Raw genomic sequence first — 21,477 nt, 5'->3', positions numbered from 1 at the left:
ACAAAGGAAACGTGACAACCAGATGTCAATGTATTCATATATTTCTAGCAGGAATAATAGGTGCGGTGAAAAGCCAAGATTCAAAATTCGACAAAATGTAACAACTTGGAGCAACATAAAGACATGTAGCTGAAGGACATATCACGTCCTATGAATGCTGAATGTCTATACCAGTGCACAGGAGAAGTTACTACCTGCACACATACTGTCCTCAAACACCAGGACTGTGTGCCACAAAGACTGGCAACGATAGGTCCTGATTACAGTTTTGCTTCTCGGGTTGTCGGATTATACAAAGGTCCATAGAAGCCAAAGTCCCCCGTAACATTGGCCGTGTGCAGGAGGCCTTATTGTGAGGAAAACACAGCGAACCCCATCAGGAGGATGACATCCTCTCTAATACATCTTTTCAATCTGAGGAAACAATCCGCTGATGCTAAAGGAAATGTATCATCAGCATCAAACCAGAATTGACAATTTTCTGGTGTGGATGCACAGTGATCCCTACTCTCGTTATGGGAGATGGGAAAATTCTCTGAGAATATGAAGCAGTGTTCAAATTTTGTGTTTATATTGTGTGAACATTAAGTTATCATTATGCTTTATAGGAAATCTACTATCAAAATCCATGTGATTAACCAGGGACACTTACTCATAGATCCAGGCTTCCTTCTAAAATTACTCTAATGAGCATCACCAGAGCCCCACTATGATGCAGCTTCACAGGCTGCTACACCGTCTCCACCTGCTCCCTTAGCAATTCCCCTTCCCATTGGGTACTGAAACCTCCAATGGGCAGTGACATCCAGCAGAGGGAGTAGGGAAGTACTGAGGGAGCAGAGGGAGAAGGTGAGACAGTGTAACAGTCTGTGCAGCGGTAGCATGGAGGGATCCCCCACAGCCCTATTGGCTCAATAGCATAATTTTAAAAGTTGATTTTAGAAGAAATGACACCTTGGACCGCAATCATGGTGCCCGGATCTATAAGTAAGTGAACCTGGTTTATCATGCTTGATACGGCAAATACTGCAGTATAGTCTTATACGATTTCACTATGCCATTCACATACACATTTCCCATGGAGGTAAAGAGCATAGGAAATATTTCTCCAATTCTGGTGATGCCACATATTTTCACAGTGGATTTTACTTTCTACAATACACAGCTAAAAAAACCTGCAACCATCTGCAACTGGGGCTTTCTGCACACAAAGATTTGCAATATTGTTTGCGGCCCATGTGTTCTGAGGTTGCTCATTCGGCTCACACACTGGTGGAATCTACAGTCGTGTGTATGAGCCCATTGAATTACATGGGGCTGTATGGTAGCCGTGAAATTTGTGTGCGCCTGAATGTAAGCAATGCAGAGTTTTCTGTATTCATGGAGCAGATCAGTGGTAAAATCCATAGTGGAAATTATCTGCTACTTCTGGACCTTTATAGAACTCAGTGTGAATACAGAAAATCCATGCATTGAAGCCATTTGTTGATCATCATTCCAATTAAATCTACGGATATTGTATAGTATGTGATCCACTTACTCTGCTCATAGAGTCAAAACATTTCCTGACCAATGACTCGACATCGTTGGGCCGATCCTGCACGTTTATCCAGTCCAGCAGTGACACGTTGAATAGTGGGCTATCCTCATCCATATGCTCCCCCGGGGTCTCCACAGACTCTGTAATATCCTGCTCCGTACGATTGTCAGGTATTTCCTGTGATACACGTTCCCCGGATGTAGAAAGAGAAGCTAATAAAGCTGGATTTTTCAGTTTTGTTTCCTCATATTGCACCAGGTCGGTTGTCTTCTCAGCCTCCAGCTCATCAACGTCTATATCAGTGGTGGACATCAACCTATCCAAACACATCCTATAGCTGTGCCGCGTTAGACACTCTAGCAGCGGGATCTTGGCCATGACGGAAACAGCGGTTCCTAAACTAGAGAATGAAGTCAGACAGAGTTTAATGTTTCAGGATTGTGTACATAATACAGAACAGCCAAGTCATAAAACGTTTTGTTACTTGTCGTCCTACGATCAAGGAAACCTTTTAGCCCAACCACGGCTCTACTGCCCCATTCACAAGTGAAAAGAAGCATGGGGTCCCCAACACCCCATGTCTCCCATCATGTTTTGCACCAATTCTGCTGTGATTTCAAAGTTACTAAAACACCATAGATACTTTTCACACAGATATTGATTTCTGCAGAATTTACACATTTTTTTTTTTTTGCTGTGAATTCACATCAATCTCTACTCTTGCTATGGAAGAGGGAAAATTCTCTGAGAATTTGAAGAGGTGTTCAAATTTTGTGTCTATATTTTGCTAATATTAAGTTACTATTGTGCCGACAACACTTTAAAGGAAATCTACCATCAAAATCAAGCATGATAAACTAAGGGCACTTAATGGGCGACACGGTGGCTGAGAGAGTAGCATTTCTGCCTTGTGGCGCTGTGACCCTGGGATCAAGTCCCACCCAGGTCAACATCTGTAAAGAGTTTGTATGTTCTCTCTGTGTTTGCATGGGTTTCCTCTGGGTCCTCCGGTTTCCTCCCACACTCCAAAACATACTGGTAGGATGATTAGATCGTGAGCCCCATGGGGACAAGGACCGATTTGTCAAGTACTCTGCAGCGCTGCGGAATCTGTGTGCGCTATATTAAGAATTATTATTAATCATAGATCCAGGATGTGGCTCTGGTAATCTTCCTATAGTTGTTATACACGGCCTCCTTCCCTCCAAAATTATACAAATTAGAGGGGGAGTTACCAATCCCCTCCTGGAGCACAGAACATAGCCTGTGAAGCTACAGCATAGAGGAGCTCTGGTAACAGCCACCAGGGCCCTTCTGGCTCATTACATTTACTTATATAACAAGATTACCACAGTCACAGTGCCTGGATCTATAAGTGTTCCTGGTTTATCGTGTTTCATTTTAATGGTAGATTTCCTTTAACATCGCATATCATTATAATGTGTGAACACAGCCTGCAGCACAATCCAGTATTATTTACTGAAAATTTTCCAGCAAAATAACTCTCCCAATGTACTCAATGGGCACATCCCATATTCTGGGCAAACTCCACTCTTGTAATAGGCTATATCTGTTAAAATACTCAAACGTGAAAAAGGTTCCAGGACACTTTCAAACTGGTACAATTTGGTTAGTATTTGCACCAATATCACGGAATTGCTCTTAAAGGAGATCCAGCATTACACCTAAGATGCATTAACCATTAACGCTGCCTGATACACTACAGTACAAGTTTATTGGGAGTTTTGTTATAAAAAGTTTTATACTTATGTAAATGAAGCAAGTGTTAGCACTTGTAACCCACCGCTCTGCTCCAGCGTATTAACGCTGCCGGTTAATACAGCGCAAGTGTAACGGTAGATTTCCTTTGAAACTACGGAATAGACATAACAGGCTGAACTAGAGGAATGCCATCATTATATAAAGTGGGGGTAGCATTAAATAAATCATACTATATACTTGACTTACTTTGTTAACTTCACCTTGATATCATCCACAGATTGCAGATACTTGGAATAGGCATTTTCAAACTTGAAAAGCAGCTTTTGGTATGAATGTGTACAATCTTCTAGGTTGGCCATAATGGCAGCCCAGCCCTGATGCTGTAGATGCTCGTCATGAACCAGACCTTCACAAAAGGAACAAAGCTTCTTGGCTACTTCATACATTTCCTGTTGAAAGATGAAAAAAATAGATAAGAATCTTTAATTAACACTTGCTCAATGTCCTACATAGAGAGCAGTGTAAGAGTAAAGCCGTGTATAATCCATATACATAATAACATAGGGATTCCAAAATACTTATATTAGAAATAGTAAATTCCTCTATAACCGGACAAAATCAATGTTTAGCCATTTTTCTCTTTTTAGGCCTCCTTCACACCAATGTATGAAAATGGCTGTGTGCTACCCATACAGTACTGTTGTCATACAGGTAGCATAAGACCACATTTCAATGAGCAATACGGACATCCATTTAAATGGTTGTACTGTCCACTGTACCATACCGAACCACGAGCGAGAGGAAAAAATATGGAGTACGTCAGTTTTTCTCCAGTATTTCCTATCTGTTGGCCCAATAGACCACTCTACAAGACTCTACATAGTGAAAAATGAGGCAAGGAGTCCCCTCTGCCTTGAAGTATCTTTAAAATATCCTTAAAATATCATTACAGTTTGGCGCTCCTTAGGGATAGGCTTTGGGTGGTGACCTCTGAAACAGGGTGCTCCGAAAAAACACACTTGACAGCTACACATTAACGAACAATAATCAACATCACATTTTATTTACAGTAACATCAGTAACTACAGAAACTACAGTAACACGGTAACTATATACCAAATTATACATACATTAACGGACACTGTATCTTGCGCTCCTCTGTGAATTTCAAATAAAGTCTCAGTCTGCATGCACACAAATGTATGCCGGGCCGTAGCCGGGCGGGCATACACTCACCGCGATGCACCTCTCTATAGCGATGCATGGGGCACGGTGCTGTAGCACAGGGAAAGATATGACATGTCCTATCTTTTCCCTGCACGTGTGTTGCACCGTATCGCTTTGTGCGCCCATTGCCATCTACGCGGGGCGTATGTACGGCCTATGAGACAAAGTGAACATTTCTCACCACTGCAAGCTGTGTCCTGGAGGCGACGGTGTGAAATACAGCGGGCATCATAAGCGACTCCTCAACTTTTAATTCCATTTCATTCTCTGCAGAAAACGTTGTCCTCGGAATCACTGGAGGCCGTTCACATAAAATCATCTCCTTATTGAAGAGGAATATTGGATTGGTGTCCTATGAGGGCAAGACCAGCAAGAATATAGAATGACAAATATGCAGATACCAGGGCTTATATAGGAACATAGGGGGAGATCTATCAGGGTGTGTACGACAGTTTTTTGGTGTATAGGCCCTTAAATATACACAATGGTTTGTGAACCACCAGTAATTGCAATTATTTCCCGCGTCATCTCCACGCCAGGTGGGTGCGTAGGGGCATGTGCCTGGCAGCCTATAGTATAATTGTATGACAGGACGGACCTGGCGTAGATCGTCTGCCGGCACAGCCGTCGGCCAGATACATCAGGAGGCGGAGCCTTGGGATGTATCCAGCAGCGCTGGAGAGGTGGGGAATCATCATGATAAATGTCCCCCATTGTGCCATACACTGTAAGAGAAGGTCACCAAACATAGAAACTAATATATAACAGCTGCAGTAAAGTGTAAACACACTGCTGCAAAACAGAAAACAAGAAAATGCCACAGATACTCAGGATAGTAATTGAGGTTTTTTGTTCTCAATTTGAAAATTCACACAGAAGTTTGTAAAATATAAAGAAAAAGTAACACTTACCGTCCCAGCACTGTAGCTACACACCCTCCTGTCCGGTGACATACATTCTCCCCCATTCACCACAAGTATCTGGTGCTGCACAGCGATCTTGTACTTTGTCTGGATAGCATGCTTTAGGTCAGTCACCCTATGTAAAGGCAGAAGGGCAAATAAATTGTCGGTTTTGAGAATCAATAATGAACAGGGCATGTCACTGTAGTCATGTATGGGGGCGCTAATATGCTTGGGAACCACAAGAGCCACTTACTAAGATTCAGGCAGCATGACTGTGGAATTCTTTGTATATTTGTTATTTATGGCCTGGGGTGTTGCCAGTGCCCCTCCATGCTGCAGATTCACAGGTTGTTACACTGGCTTCCCATCCCCTCCGATTCCTTAGCACCCTCTCTCTGACTGATATAAACTCTCCCTGCCACATAAGTTTCAGCACATGGGGGGGGGGGGAGTGCTCCTGCACAGTGTAACAGCATGTGAATCAGCAGCAAGGAGGGTTTCCGGTAATAACCCCAGGAGTCCTTCTGGCCATAGATAACAAATATAAGATTACCACAGTCACAGTGCCTGGATCTATCAGTAGGTGACCCTGGTTTATCATGATGGATTTTAATGATAGATTTCCTATAAAACCAAATGGGATGTCACCTCTTCTGACATATCTACATCATGCAAAACCTCCCACATAAATACATTTCTCCGAGGAAACTATTGCAGAGTAACTGTATTTTGTACTGTTCCTTTGTTATTGCACCTGCAAATATATGAACAAATTGACAACTAGGAGTTACCATTCTCTTTTGGGGTGTGTCCCAGCAGTGGCCAGTGTCATGTCACTGTTATCCATCCTTTTTATGCACAGTTCAGAGAAAAGAGGTGGATACAGGTAAGTAAAATGTCCCGTCCCCGTACACTTTAAGACATATCCTGTTCTCTCAGATCTGCACAACAGGGCGGCATCACTTTCGTAGTTTTGGACTCTCGGAAACAGGAAAACGATTTTTAGCCTCAGAATAAAACTAAACAGCTAAAATAACCTACAATAGAAGTTTGTTGGCGTCGTGCTGAGAATGAAGTAGTCACTGTAGATGCAGCCAGCCTCCCGATGCCCAAAATTAAATAGCGGTGCATTTCATTTCCCTTATAACCTCATCCAAAAACTCCAAATAGAGAACAGAAAGATACAAATTGATGATTTAAACCAGGGCTGTTCATTCTCTACACCGGGGTGGTCGATTCTCAGTCTAGATCTATGACAGCCAAAGTATAATAATGTATAATCTGATAAAATACAACTATAAAGTAATTCTACCAAGATCAAAGCAACCAATGTACTACAGGCGGTCCCCTACTCCAGAACACTCGACTTACATACGACCCCTAGTTACAAACGGACCTCTGGATATTGGTAATGTATTGTACTTTAGTCCTAGGCTACAATGATCAGCTGTAACAGTTATCACTGGTGTCTGTAATGAAGCTTTAGTGTTAACATTGATTCTTATGACAACCCAAAAATTTTAAAATGCAATTGTCACAGAGACCAAAAAAAGTTCTGTCTGGGATTACAATGATAAAATACACAGTTCCGACTTACATACAAACTCAACTTAAGAACAAACCTACAGACCCTATCTTGTATGTAACCCGGGGACTGCCTGTACTAATAATACTTCATACCTTATGACTGAAGGTATAGTATAAACCCTCGCTCTTCTCATTCCCTGCTCTGTCAACCGATGGGCATCGCAGGTTTGGTCAATGACTTATGTCATCTTTTGAGTCCAATGCCAACTGTAGGTGGCGCTATAAGCGCAGTGAGCCCCCTGCACACCCATGTTGTTTATGTCCATGTGCTACATATTAATTCACAGGATAGACAAAAGCTTTTCTATTGGATCACACACGCGGTTCTGGTTTCTATGGCCTGAATGTGAGCCGACAGCTAGAAATGCAGATCACAGAGAATAGTAAGCGACTTGTTTCATCTCTCACTTCTAGTGGTAGCGTTCCTTCTATCGATCTGCACTAAGTACTATCAGGCATCTTCCATGTAGAAGAAAGCAGACGTGTTTCCCTAATCACACATCAGAAGCAGCTCCTAGCAGTTTTCCCCAGCTCATAGTGTTAAAGAATAATGATAATCCCTATGGGGTACTATTTGGGTAGTCAATCATTAACCCATCACCCCTCTAAACCAAGCTATTTGATGTAAAAGCAATCCTTTAATAAAATTAAATGCACAAAGCAGCAGAGAGATTAAAGATCACAGCACAGCCGGCTGACAGCAGGACCTCCCACATAATATACACTACAGAGACGCACGCGCTACAGAGACGCACGCGCTACAGAGGCGAATACGCTACAGAGGCGCACGCGCTACAGAGGCGCATGCGCCACAGAGGCGAATACACTACAGAGACGCACGCGCTACAGAGGCGAATACACTACAGAGACGCACGCGCTACAGAGGCGAATACGCTACAGAGGCGCACGCGCTACAGAGGCGCATGCGCCACAGAGGCGAATACACTACAGAGACGCACGCGCTACAGAGGCGAATACACTACAGAGACGCACGCGCTACAGAGGCGAATACACTACAGAGACGCACGCGCTACAGAGGCGCACGCGCTACAGAGACGCACGCGCTACAGAGACGCACGCGCTACAGAGGCGAATACACTACAGAGACGCACGCGCTACAGAGGCGAATACACTACAGAGACGCACGCGCTACAGAGGCGCACGCGCTACAGAGGCGCACGCGCTACAGAGGCGCACGCGCTACAGAGGCGAATACACTACAGAGACGCACGCGCTACAGAGGCGCACGCGCTACAGAGGCGCACGCGCTACAGAGACGCACGCGCTACAGAGACGCACGCGCTACAGAGACGCACGCGCTACAGAGGCGAATACACTACAGAGACGCACGCGCTACAGAGGCGCACGCGCTACAGAGGCGCACGCGCTACAGAGACGCACGCGCTACAGAGACGCACGCGCTACAGAGACGCACGCGCTACAGAGACGCACGCGCTACAGAGAAGCATGCACTACAGAGACGTATACACTACAGAGTTACTGTATGTATCATCCGTATTTAGGGGAAAAGCGATCATATACATTTACTGGCTTCAACTTGCTCCTCACCTTGTACTATCCAGCACTTCGAAGTTTCGTTACAAGACTATGGAATCGCATGTGAGCTAAAAATGGGGACAGGAGACATCTGTCCCATCCCGTATTCCAGGCTACAAGCAACCACTGAGCAAATCCAAGAAGTTACTTTCCATCTGAAGACTGCAAAACTTCATTGTAAACCTAATACATAACATATTCAAAATCTTTACTCCTTTATTTAACCCCTTCATGACCTATTGTCATTGATGCCTGAATGTCCAGGTCAACGTTTGCAGTTCTGTTAAGCGCTTCTTCAAATGAGAATCTTGGGAAAAGCTTTACATTTCTTCACAGTTATACTTAGTTTTTTCATGACATGTGAGACTTGATGGGATAGTTTGATTAATGACATTTTTTTCTTTAGAAAATCAGTTGATAATGGACTACAAATGTGAAAAAATAAGCTTATTTTTTTCATTATCAAAGTTTTATTAATAAGTAGTTATACATTACGTTATATATATGTATAGTATTATTCCGTCATCCTTTCCCCAGATTCAGCTACAGATGCAGAGGGTGCATGTACTTCTGCAATTCTGCAAACTATAAGCAAAGACTTTCCTGCAGCTTCTTCTATATTCTGCCTTCAGCTGACAGCAACACCTTTATCTCCTGAACCCTGGCACCTAGAAACACTGGGGGTCATTTACTAAGGGCCCGAATCGCGCTTTTCCGGCGTGTTTCCCGAATATTACCGTTTTTCCCCAAATTGGCCCGGGTTTTTGGTGCACGCGATCGGATTGTGGCGCATCAGCGCCGGCATGCACGCGACGGAAATTGGGGTCGTGGCCGTAAGAAAACCCGACGAATTCGGAAAAATGGCTGTATTAAAAAAAAAAAAAAATGTGTCGCTTGACACGCCCTTGCCTGCACCCAGCCTGGCTTGGTGAACTCCGGCGGACTTCAGCGCAGCAGCAACACCTGGTGGACATCGGGTGCACTACCTTAGTGAATCGCCGGAAGACACGAATCAGCGTCGGAGAACCCAAAGCTGCATCGCGAATCTGCCCCACTGTATACATGCAAAACGCTGGGTGCTTGTTGCCGATGAAACAGGTTTCACTTCATGCGATCGGCCCGAGCACCGTCCCAGCTCTTCCATTGCGTTTCTAAACACATTGCAAGCACTGCATGTGATGACACCCATAAAGGGTTGCCCGAGTTTTTTACTACAAACAGCACCACACCTGTCCACTGGATGTGTAATTGCATGCCAGGGATGACCACAGCCCCCTGATGTGTTTAGCGCAGCGCAAGGTCAGGGTTTAAATCATTATATCATCAGGGATTATTTACAAGCGCATCTCTCCATGTAATGTGCTGAGGAATCATGGGATTGATGATAAAGCATAGAGAAAGAAACAGAAGTAAGAGGGTGTCTAATCAGGAGCTAGTGAGAAGCTGCACAGAAGGGATATAAACACATAATAAATAATTGATAAATGAGCCCCATTGTTTGTAACAATCTGTTTTTGACGGAATTCTTTGTCATTTCACCACAAAATGATATGTATTACATGCCTTCCTCAATGATTTAAGACAATATTTAGACACTTTTACGACAAAAGGGAAAGTGGGTCCAAGGGTGAAAAGATTGTGTGCCAAAATGATCCAAATGTGCCAGAATTTTGTCACAGTTTTCTCCAAATTAAGAAGAGGTGAAAACTACATTAAGACAGTTTTTTACTAGTCCAGATTTATCATTAAAGGGGTTTCCCACAAAAGGGCTTTCCATAGGGCCTAACTTGCTGATGAGTGGGTGTCTCAGTATTGAGCCCTTGTTGCTCCGTCAGACTAATGGAGTAGACGGCAGCACATGACCGTTCTGCTCCATTAATCTCTATGGAGCCGACGGTGATCGTCGAGGGCAGTGCTCAGCAATTTCCGTAAGCAAGTCCTTGTTTTTAAGATAAAAAAAAAAAAGTTTTAAAAATTATGCATATAACCCTGAGGGGCTCTAGGCTTCATTGACATCTATTAAGTCTGGGGCTAATTTGCATAATTAAAATTAAAACATTAAAACTTTTTTCATAAAACCAAGGGCTTAAGGAAGAGCAGATCCTGGCAGGAGGGAGACACACCAGCATGTAAGTATGCTACCTTGTGGTAGATGTCCTTTAATAGGTCAGCAATTTTCCACCTGCACCGCCTGAAGAACCATACAATCTGCACCACAAGGAGCAGCTTTCTTCTTTTTTTATTTTATCTGGCAAAAATAAGTAGATCAGGAGCAGTTTGTCCCGTTATATAACATGGTTTCGCATGGACTATGTGGGTCCTACAGAGAACCCTATGACACAAAGCTTAGACACACACTTACCTGCTTGACGTCCGAGCTATCAATACCACATATGATGCAGCACATTTGGGAGCTTGTGTCTGTCTGACTAAATGAATGCAGACAGTCAGGTTAGACTAATGAAAGCAATATGACAATAGAGTAAAATCCAATATCTGAACTTCCAATTTGTCTGAAATTCAGGAGGTCAGGACCACCAGTATTAACCTTAATTCAATACTCCCGTCCCCGCTGCCGACATTAGGAAAGCTCACAAGCGCTGCTGGAGTCTATTAAAGAACAAGCGGCACAAAGTATTTTTAATTTCCTCCTGAAATGTTCTTTTCAGTAAAGCTACATTATGTTGTCTCTGTAATGAGCTGGAGCTCCAGCAATACACATGGAGCACCCGCTGTCTGCCAGGATCCGGAATGTGGCTGATAGGAATGCAGGGCGCACATGTATGATGAGGTCACACAGCGCTCTAATGACTGGGCTGCAATTATTCACATCTTTAAAATTCACATGATTTTTTACAGACATAAAGTTAAAAGAGATAGTTCAGCTAGGGGAAGTTTCAGATTCCAGAAAAGTCAGAACCCGAAACTTTCAGAAAATGTGAATAGAGCCGACATCCCCCTTGTGGTAGAAATATTACCAAGGGAAATATCAGGGGTAGGAGGTACAGCAACCTGCAGATAGCTAAATGTGGTTGTGCCCTAAAGCAGTGTTCACATGTCGCAGGCTTGCATGTTAACAATATGAAACATATGCTGCTTCTTACCGATCACATGCGTCTCTGTGGATGCATTTATGCCTGTCGGTCCAAGCCCCTCCTGTCACATTTAAAGGGAACTGGTCTGTTAAGATTACTCACACTAACTAAACACAGCTATACAACTATCCCAATATTGTTCCTCCCAATGCCTGTAAAGTTCCACAGTCCATTTGTAAAGATGACCTTCTATGCATATACAAGGCTCAGCGGCCCCCACCAGCTCAGCGGCCCCCACCAGCTCAGCGGCCCCCACCAGCTCAGCGGCCCCCACCAGCTCAGCGGCCCCCACCAGCTTCCTGATTGATAATGAGCATGATTTTTCTTCAGCACCGTGAACTCTCAGCTCTCAGCTCTGCTCTGCTGTGTCAGACGGCAGGTGAACTAACTACAATGGGTACGTGCAATACGGTTGCTTTACTGCTTTCATGATAGGTTTAATATATTTGTTTGCTCTTAGAGTAAGATATGTAACATAGCTGTCTCATTTCTTTCATGATAAGCTACAATGAATCTGTGTGCTTTTAGAGTAAGATATGCCCCCTTTTGGATGTACAGGCACTATGCACTTTAAACATTGTGGGGCAGATTTATCAAGTGTCTGAAAGTCAGAATATTTCCAGTTGCCCATGGCAACCAATCATAGCTCAGCTTTCATTCTACCAGTGCTTATGAATAGTTTAAAGGGGAGCTGTGATTGGTTGCCATGGGCAACTAGAAATATTCTGACATTCAGACACTTGATAAATCTGCCCCTGTATATTGATTCCAGGACCATTTCTCCTTTTGGACCTATAGTATATCTCTCCAGGCACACCTCCTTTAGGAGGGTAGCACCTATTCCCATATATCACCCTGCAAGATTTGTCTGATTTTGTGTAGTGTTTTCGCCACCCCTTCTATGTGACCAGCTTGTTCTTTCTGTTTTTAAATTGTTTGTCATTTGATTTGTAATAAAGACATAATTGTACTTTGCATTTTTTGGTCGGGATGGCTTTTTTGTAGATGTGGTTGGCTTCGATAAACACAAAACCTGATGTACATGTAGGAGCTTACTATAACAGTGGAGTATGATAAAAAAACCTAGGGGAATATATATTGAAATCATATGTTATATGTTACTACACTCCCTCCACTGTATGCATATGCGTGCAGCTGCATTGTTAGTACTAATGGCTGTGTAACTCACCAGAGAGAATTCCTGAGGGAAGGGTGTATGAGACATTGGGGGAGATTTATCAGAAACGCCTGGGAGCAAAACCGTTTTAGTACATTTATAGTTACCAATCAGAGATCAGTGTTAATTTTTGAAGTTGCTATGGGAAAGTGTAAGCTGAGCTGGTTGCAATGAGCAACTAGAATAGTTTTGCTCTGAGACACTACTGATAAATCTTCCCCATTGCCTGTATGTAACTGACTAAAGAGAAATCAGCTCACCCTGCCCTCATGAATTCAATTCAGCAAGGAGCTGTGGGTGTAACTGAGCGTGAAGGACATAAATATGTCAGACATAGTTCAGAGGAAAGGCGATGGACTCACATGGGGCCATTTGTATATATGGTGACCAACTTTACAAATTTACTGTGGAACTTTTGATGCATGGGGAATAACAATATAGGGATAGTTGTACTGCTGTAAAATAGCAGGTTTCCAAGATATGTTTAGTAAGTGTGGGTAAATATAAATAAAAGGTTCTCTTTAATTGTGTTTCAAAACGCAAAAGAGATGTGTGAAAGGGGTGGCCAAAATCAGCTGTGACATGAATGCCTGTTTTTAAAGCCAATTCGTTTCAGTCTGACCTTAGTTTTTCACTGATCCTCATAAACTATAGTTTACGAGTGATCCACGTAAAAGGTTCTGACATGTTATGCCTCTTAGGAATTTGTCACAACATTTTTCACAAATACAGCTAGTGAAAGATTCTCATAGAGTCCTATTAACCTAAAAGGCACCCTTCTTTAGTTAAAAACTTTTCCCTCACATCCCTATAAAATAAACTCTATGTTATCTTGCCTAACTTCAGAAGGGGGTGTTTACTGCTCGTCTGGCCCCTTTCATCTACTCCTCCCCAAACCATATGCCTTCTCATTCAGAGTTTAAATTCATGTGATCAGGGTGATGTCATCTAAGGTCCTTTGCCTAACATTTGCTAAATCTACCCCATGTATGCATTTTCACATGAAATTACAGCATGCCTCCATGGACTTATACTCTTCCACATGCTTCAAGGAGGGCATGCTGTGATATTTCATGTGATCAGATACATACATGAAGTATATTTTAAATAAAGGACCTTAGATGACATAACCCGGTCACATAATAAGTGCGCTATGATGTAACAGAATTCTCTCTTAATCTTCCAGCCAGACACTGTGTAAAACATTTGAAGGAGCATAGGTACACAGAGCTGTATATAGCTGTAGTTGAATATTGGCAGATGATCCCAGAGTACTAGTTCCATACAGCAGAATTACCTAGCACTGAGACCTGTCAATCAGGAACAGGGAGGCAGGGCAATGCAAGTAAAATGTAATATGCAGGTCTCCATTAATTCCTATGGACTCACATTAGGTGAGTTGTATATAAGTTTACAAACTCATGTTATAACATTGCAGCCATGGAAAGGAACCATTTAGGGATAAGGACAATTCTTTTTAATCATATTTTTATTTTTATTTAATTTCAATGTCAGGTTCCATTTAACAGATGGGTCACATGTTCCGTTAAAATACTGGCCTTGGGTACTGATCCATTAAAATGTATTGCATTTAGTGCAGCCTTGTCTGCTTTTCACCTATTTCTGTGTGCCGCTGGCTAGACAACAAAGCTCTATTCTCTGCCTCTCTTTAAGTTATCACAGCAGCAGAATTTGGGATACGATAGATACTCATTATATTATCACAATTTTCACTGGCTAAATGATACCCCTACCCATAAGAAATAAACTCCTTCCATTGTCTAAAAGTAAAATTGTCCCTAAACATCATAACCGGAATCAAAACCGGAATCCCCTATTTTTAACCAAAATCTCAGCAAGCCGTCACCCTATTCTTGTGTACACTCCCAGTCACATGGGGAACATAGTGCAAGGATTAAGGCATATCCAGGCAGTTATCATGGGATATGTGGACAATAAAGACATGGTTATAACAGGTTACTTTTATGATATATAATAATCAATTGCAATGTAGAGTACTTACAGTACAATAAGTGTCTCTATGTTGTGATGTGACATTCAGCCATCTCCACTTTTCAGAGATGACGCCTCCTGCTGGGTGGAGGGATTCAGGTCTCTAACCCCAGTGTGGATAAGTAGTGCACCTGTAGCGCCAAGTCACCAACTCTGAGACTGCTATATGCATCGATCTTAGTATCAAATATTTCTAGTAATAAACTGTCTGAAGTATCAAAAACATGAAGCTGTGTTTAAAGGACATCTATCATTAGATTACTGGTGATAAAGTGTCGTAATAAGACTGCTCGTTCAGTCTAGGGCAGGGGTCTCAAACTCAATTTACCTGGGGGCCGCTGGAGGTAGATTCTGGGTAAGGCTGGGCCGCATCAAGTTTTCCACACAAAATGCGCTTACAAAATATCATTATTCAGATTCAAATGTCATGGCGTCTCCCAGCGCAAGGAAAGCCCCGAGCTGGGAGACGTGTTTTCTCTATGAACGCGTCCTGTGCACCGAGGGGTCCCAAGCTCCTACCGCACTGAGCCCAGTCAGGGGCTCAGTGCGAAATTTGATAATATGTTCAATGATATCATTTTTAGGACTGTACGACCTTTTGATCACTTTTTATAGATTTTTTTATATTTTTCAAAATGGCAAAAAAGTGCCATTTTCGACTTTGGGCGCTATTTTCCGTAACGGGGTAAAACGCATTGTAAAAAACGTTATTATATTTTGATAGATCGGGCATTTTCGGACGCGTCGATACCTAATGTGTTTATGATTTTTACTGTTTATTTATATTTATGTCAGTTCTAGGGAAAGGGGGGTGATTTGAAATTTAATTTTTTTTTATTCTAATTTTTTTTTAAAAAACTTTTTTTTATTTTTATTTATACTATTTTTCAGACTCCCTAGGGTTCTTTAACCCTAGGTTGTCTGATCGATCCTACCATATACTGCCATACTACAGTATGGCAGTATAAGGGGATTTTCCTCCTCATTCATTACAATGTGCTATCAGCACATTGTAATGAAGGGGTTAAAACGAAATAGCCTCGGGTCTTCGGAAGACCCGAGGCTACCATGGAGACGGATCGCCGCCCCCCGATGACGTCACGGGGAGCGGCGATCCCAGGTAAGATGGTGGCGCCCATGCGCCGCTATCTGTTTGAGGCTGTCGGCAGCTTTGCCGGCAGCCCACGCTGTAAAAACACCCGCGATCGGTGCTAGCACCGATCGCGTGTGTTACCAGTAAGCCTTTGCTGCAATATGCAGCAAAGACTTACCGGCTATGGAGAGGGCTCAGCCCGTGAGCCCTCTCCATGCAGCGCCACCCGACCGCCGCCGTGAATACACGGCGGGCGGTGCTTTTCCAGGTGGGGGCCGCAAAATGTTGTCCCGCGGGCCGCGAGTTTGAGACCCCTGGTCTAAGGGATGGGGGGGGCGTTTTTTTAGATGTTTTCTTGCATTTTAATTAACGAAATATTAACTTTATAAAAGTGCTAGAGGAGCTCAAGCAGACCGCGCATCTCGGCTTCTGCTTTTCATTTATGCACGCCCCCCAGCGTGTGCTATCTCCTAGTTCCCTGGCCATGAGCCATAAATTAAAAGCCGGGAAGCAGAGAGGTGCTCGTGTGCCGTCAGCCTGAGCACCTCCAGAACTTTTACAAAGTTAATATTTTGTTAATAAAGATAAAAAAAATGTCTAAAAATCAGTCCCCTGAAGTAAGCAGGTCCTAGCGCCATGTTACACTGCTAGCTTTATCGGAACTCTCTGCAAAGTACAATAGGAATGTCGGAGGCGCTGCCTCTTCCCCGGACCGACCCTCCCACTCCATAGGCCAGCGGTGACTGCCAAGCTTCATGCGGCAGTCACTGCCTCCTAGTCCCGCCCCCCTCATGAATACACCGACTGCTTTGAGTGCGATCAGACGTTCCTATTTTACTTTGCAGCAGTGTCTGCCAGCATTATCAGAGAGTTCCGATAAAGCTAGCAGTATAACTCTGCTGCATCGGAGATAGCGCTAGGAGTAAGCTTTTTTATGGGTGACAGGTCTTCTTTAAGTCTACTTCTCCATGGACACCTACCTATTCACATACAGCAAACAGAGAACCCTATTAATGAGTGTTACATTTACTTACTGTAGTTATGTCCGGTTCCATACTGTGTATATACACCTCTTATTTACTACAACCCTTAGAGGGTGCATATCCAGAGATGGACACCTACATCTATTAAAGAACTGGGCGATACTGGTATCTGATCAGTAATTTCCCCTGTAGATGGCCAGTTTTAGGACATACAATGTATTCCTCATAGAACTGGATATCTTAAATCACAAGCACTAAAATGGAAAAAATAAGAACTGGGCGGTTTCCTGAAAACAAATCCTGTTCTGTGAAAAGAGCAAAAGGATAATTTGGAAAGATTTGCTAATAAAACTGATGTCACAAGCTCATGTCTGAAAAATAGAAACACTGAGTGGCAACTGTGGTTTTAATTCCCTTTCACCCAAAATAGGCGTCAATAGTAGTGGGGGCGCACAATACAGGGGCTGCACACAAACAAAAACCAAGGCCACATGCAGTGAGGATACTTTTCAGATTACTAAAAGTGATAATTACTTAAATTGTCCGATTGACACTCAGTACCACATCAGAATGGACCCACACAGTCCCAGAGAACTCCACATTACTGTCAATGAGCGCTGTGCTCAGCAATATCTGATTCTCCCGTAGTATTGAATGGAGTGGAAGTGAATGGCGGGCATGTGCCTCATCAATCAGTGAGAACAGAACCCCAGCAGCCGCACCCCCACTAATTGGATTATTATTCCCAATCCAGTGGAAATCAATCAATGCAGCCACATGGGTAACTTTTTTTTTTTCAATCGTTTGGAAATGTATATATTTACAGTTTATATCTTTACATCCAATGGATTTATAACCCTACCTTTTCAGAAAAGTCTTTTACCTCATCAGCCGGACATTCCTGTCCATAAAATGGCTGCAGATACAGGGTCACGTGATCAGTATCTGTCCAGGAACCAATCTACTTTCCAGGACCTTTTGTTAGTATTCATAAATACAAGCAATGGACAGTTATAGATCACAGGACCCTCCATCTGCGGCCATTTATGGACAGGAATGGCATCTCATGAGGTAACCTTCTGAGGCAGCCGTAGTCCAGACACCCCACAGACACATGGGAATAAGAGTCTTTACACAGTAAGGTGTATATAAACGCATTGTTCTGTTTTAATTATTTTACTTTATTTCACATTCAATGAAATAAATGATTCTTTAAGCGTTCGAGAAAAAAACCCACTCCAATCCTGGAGAAAAAAAATATCCGTTTGGAACTGCTTATCCACATCAAGGCGGAGTCAGCAGGACCAGGAACGCGGCAGCGGAGATAAAGGTCCATCTAAGGAAGCATCATTTGGGAGTTGCCTGAAGTATCAAACTTTGACCATCTATCACGAGGGTAATACACCACCGGTGCGCCCCTCTGTCTCTTCTATCTCCCATTTCTTCTAGTCATGAGGTAAAAGACTTTTCTGAAGCAGGGAATTTACATATCAAGAAAGTGGTGCAACCCCACAGATGGCTCTGTGGTAGGTGGCTGTACCTGTGCTCCGGCATTTTACCCTCTCTTCCTCCCCTTGTCTACCAAGTCCATGTAGCTTCCCTACTAGGTCTACTTACCGGAGACTCCTGATTTGGGACACAATGTCATGACACCCACTGCCGGCGTAGTACACAACTCCAGGCACACAGGCACAAGTTGTGCTGTAAGTCAGGCCTGTACCGAAGATTAAACAAGCGCTGACCAACATCCTCCCTCCATCAGGTGCAACAATGGACACCAATAGTAAACCAACTTCAGCCAAGGCACTGCACCACAACAATGACATTGATGCCTCCTACCTCCATCAAACATTGCCTAGAGTGAGCATCATCCACATTAACACGCTAGGAAACTGCAGCCTGATGCCTCCATCCAGCAATAGTGCCTCCTGAGGTTGGCACAACACAGACACCTCCACAGACCGGCCCATCAGACATAGATCCATTCACCATTGTCACCACCCCAAACCACTTTGTCCTGGAAGGGGTCTACTTCTTAATGGACTACTCGGCTCCAAACCATATATTTATACACGGCAAGATGACCCTCTATATAGCGCCCTGCTGGCACTCCCAACAGGTCCCTAGGCCCCACAAGGACTACATGTATTTTCAGCCATCCCAACCTGTACCCCGGCCTGTAATGTTGTATATGTATACCAGCCATCCTACGTACACCTACAGCAGGTAGGAGGCATCCTGCTTCACCCCACCACGGCACCATGTTGCTCGACTGGACTCAAAGAGCGCCGGAACCTAGCAGCAAATAGTGATGCACCTGAAACCAGCACTAATCGGGGTGAACACTGTACCAATTGCTTCTTTGGTAGTCAGCATCTGGGCACCATGGTAGCAATATGTGCCCACTGTGCCAAAAAAACCTACAGCAACTTGCTAGCTACACCTGCACCCGGTAGGTGACATATGAGTGTTTAGCTTGTGTCTATTGTAACTGTTATTATTGTAGTGTGTATAGTATCTGTGAATGTGTGTAATTGGGTAACTGTAAATGTGCTCTGAGGTTGTAACTAAGTAACAAACGAAATAAAAATAATGTAACCTAACTGTACCCAAGTCTTTCTTAATTTTGTGTAACATTATGCCTGAACACTATTAGACAAAAAGAATTTCTCTCCCAGGGATCAATAAAGTACTATGGTATTGTATTCCAAAAAAAATAAGGTAAAGTAGCCAACACCTTTGAGTATACCAGTAAATTGTGCAGTTTTCTATTACACAATGATAGTGAAATATCTCCTGTAAGTGCAGACAGATAAAAGAGATAAGTGAAGGAGGTGGTTATGTCATGGTGATGAATAGTAAACCACTGCCATACCCTGTACAGGAAAGGAGAGATAAGCAATATTTTATAAGAAAAATGTCTTACGTCTGAACAGCAAGCTCGGTGTCAAATGTGAGGGTGATTCCCGTGTTCACCAGAAACACGTACAGCTTCATGATGACGGCTCTATGTTCCTCTGCTCCCTTCTTTACTCTTTGTTGTGCTCATTTAGAAACTGTGGAGACAGCAAAAAGAAAACATTAGACGGTGCAAGTCGTTTCGCAGGAGGCCACTAATGTACATGACGGCGGATTATCAGTGAACATTGTCCCCCTGCTCCTGTGATGTCTCTTTTGGATTATATAAACATAAACTGGTGCAAAGCAGATATTAAGACGACTAGAGATAGTTCCCGTTACTCATGCACTTAGTGGTTGCTCTCTTACAAATGGATTGTGAATGCACAGAGCTAAAAGCAGGGGGCTAGGACCAAAAGGGGGGAGGCTTTCAATCATGGAGAAGAGCTGACCAATAACAATACACAGCATCAGCTGAATGCCTGACCTGACCCATCATACATGAGCGTGCTTTCATTTTCAACACAGGGTGAGGCATCTCTCATGGCTGCTTATCCCCCAAGGGTAAAAAGGGTCAAAAAAGTTGACATCCAAATGAAACAAATGGGTGGTCCTGCTATAACATGACCTAGAGAAAATGGTTGTGGCCTAACCTGGAGGGTAGAAAATTCAGCCAGAAAATTGTGACGTCAACTAGACCAAGTTATAGCAGGTGTGAAGTCCTAACCACTCCATTATCTGGCGCAGAAGACGACTGTGGAGTCTGACTCCCGCTTACTGTCCTATAACTCATAGCACAGTAAATCTGCCTCTATCCATTTCTGGATACAGAATGAAAAACTAAGGAAACACCATTAGCAGAATGTGACACATTGGGGACATGTATGCGTTTGTGTGGGTTTCCTCCGTGTCCTCCGGTTTCCTCCCACACTCCAAAAACATACTGGTAGGTTGATTAGATTGTGAGCCCCATGGGGACACAGACTGATCTGGCAAGCTCTGTGCAGCGCTGTATAATGTGCCCTATATAAATAAAAGGAATTATTACTATCTTTATTTTGACTTGTCTATAATCTTTCTGCACAATTTTCTTTTTAATTTTGGCACCTTTTGGCAGTATTTGCACATTTTTTGGTCTGATGCCAGGATGTGAAAAAGTTTGCTGATGGGTGTACCACTTGCTTTATTTAATGTATCTTTTCAAAACAGAGGTTTTCTTTGATGTGCGCCTTCTTCCCCAAATTAGAAACTTTTTAGACTCAGATCGAGGTACAGCTGACCCATACTTCCTTCCATAGATGTTTTAAAATGCACCTAAAAAGTGACAAAAAGAAAAAAGTCTGCAAATTCACTACACAAAAATAAATAACCCCACATATACACTCACCTGCCACTTTATTAGGTACACCTGTCCAACTGCTCGTTAACACTTAATTTCTAATCAGCCAATCACAAGGCGGCAACTCAGTGCATTCAGGCATGTAGACATGGTCAAGACAATCTCCTGCAGTTCAAACCGAGCATCAGTATGGGGAAGAAAGGTGATTTGAGTGCCTTTGAACGTGGCATGGTTGTTGGTGCCAGAAGGGCTGGTCTGAGTATTTCAGAAACTGCTGATCTACTGGGATTTTCACGCACAACCATCTCTAGGGTTTACAGAGAATGGTCCAAAAAAGAAAA

The 21,477-nt window shown here is 43.2% G+C and overlaps 1 protein-coding gene across 2 annotated transcripts in view; it reads right to left on the bottom strand.

Moving 5' to 3' along the window:
* RB1CC1 (RB1 inducible coiled-coil 1) overlaps nt 1-21,477 on the bottom strand; it is a 92,040-nt gene that overhangs the window by 58,774 nt on the left and 11,789 nt on the right. For both annotated transcript variants that reach the window (XM_072151918.1, XM_072151919.1), the window contains exons 2-6: nt 19,826-19,955; nt 5,401-5,527; nt 4,671-4,841; nt 3,509-3,711; nt 1,541-1,940 (exon numbers count right to left, since the gene is read on the bottom strand). In XM_072151918.1, the coding sequence (XP_072008019.1) occupies nt 1,541-1,940; nt 3,509-3,711; nt 4,671-4,841; nt 5,401-5,527; nt 19,826-19,896 (972 nt within the window). In that variant the 5' untranslated portion in view covers nt 19,897-19,955. The remainder of the gene's footprint in view (nt 1-1,540; nt 1,941-3,508; nt 3,712-4,670; nt 4,842-5,400; nt 5,528-19,825; nt 19,956-21,477) is intronic.

This window comes from Engystomops pustulosus, chromosome 5 (genome assembly GCF_040894005.1).
Source record: "Engystomops pustulosus chromosome 5, aEngPut4.maternal, whole genome shotgun sequence".
NCBI lineage: Eukaryota > Metazoa > Chordata > Amphibia > Anura > Leptodactylidae > Engystomops > Engystomops pustulosus.
Note: the sequence above shows the minus strand (reverse complement) of the source record. Positions and strands in the feature narration are given on the sequence as shown.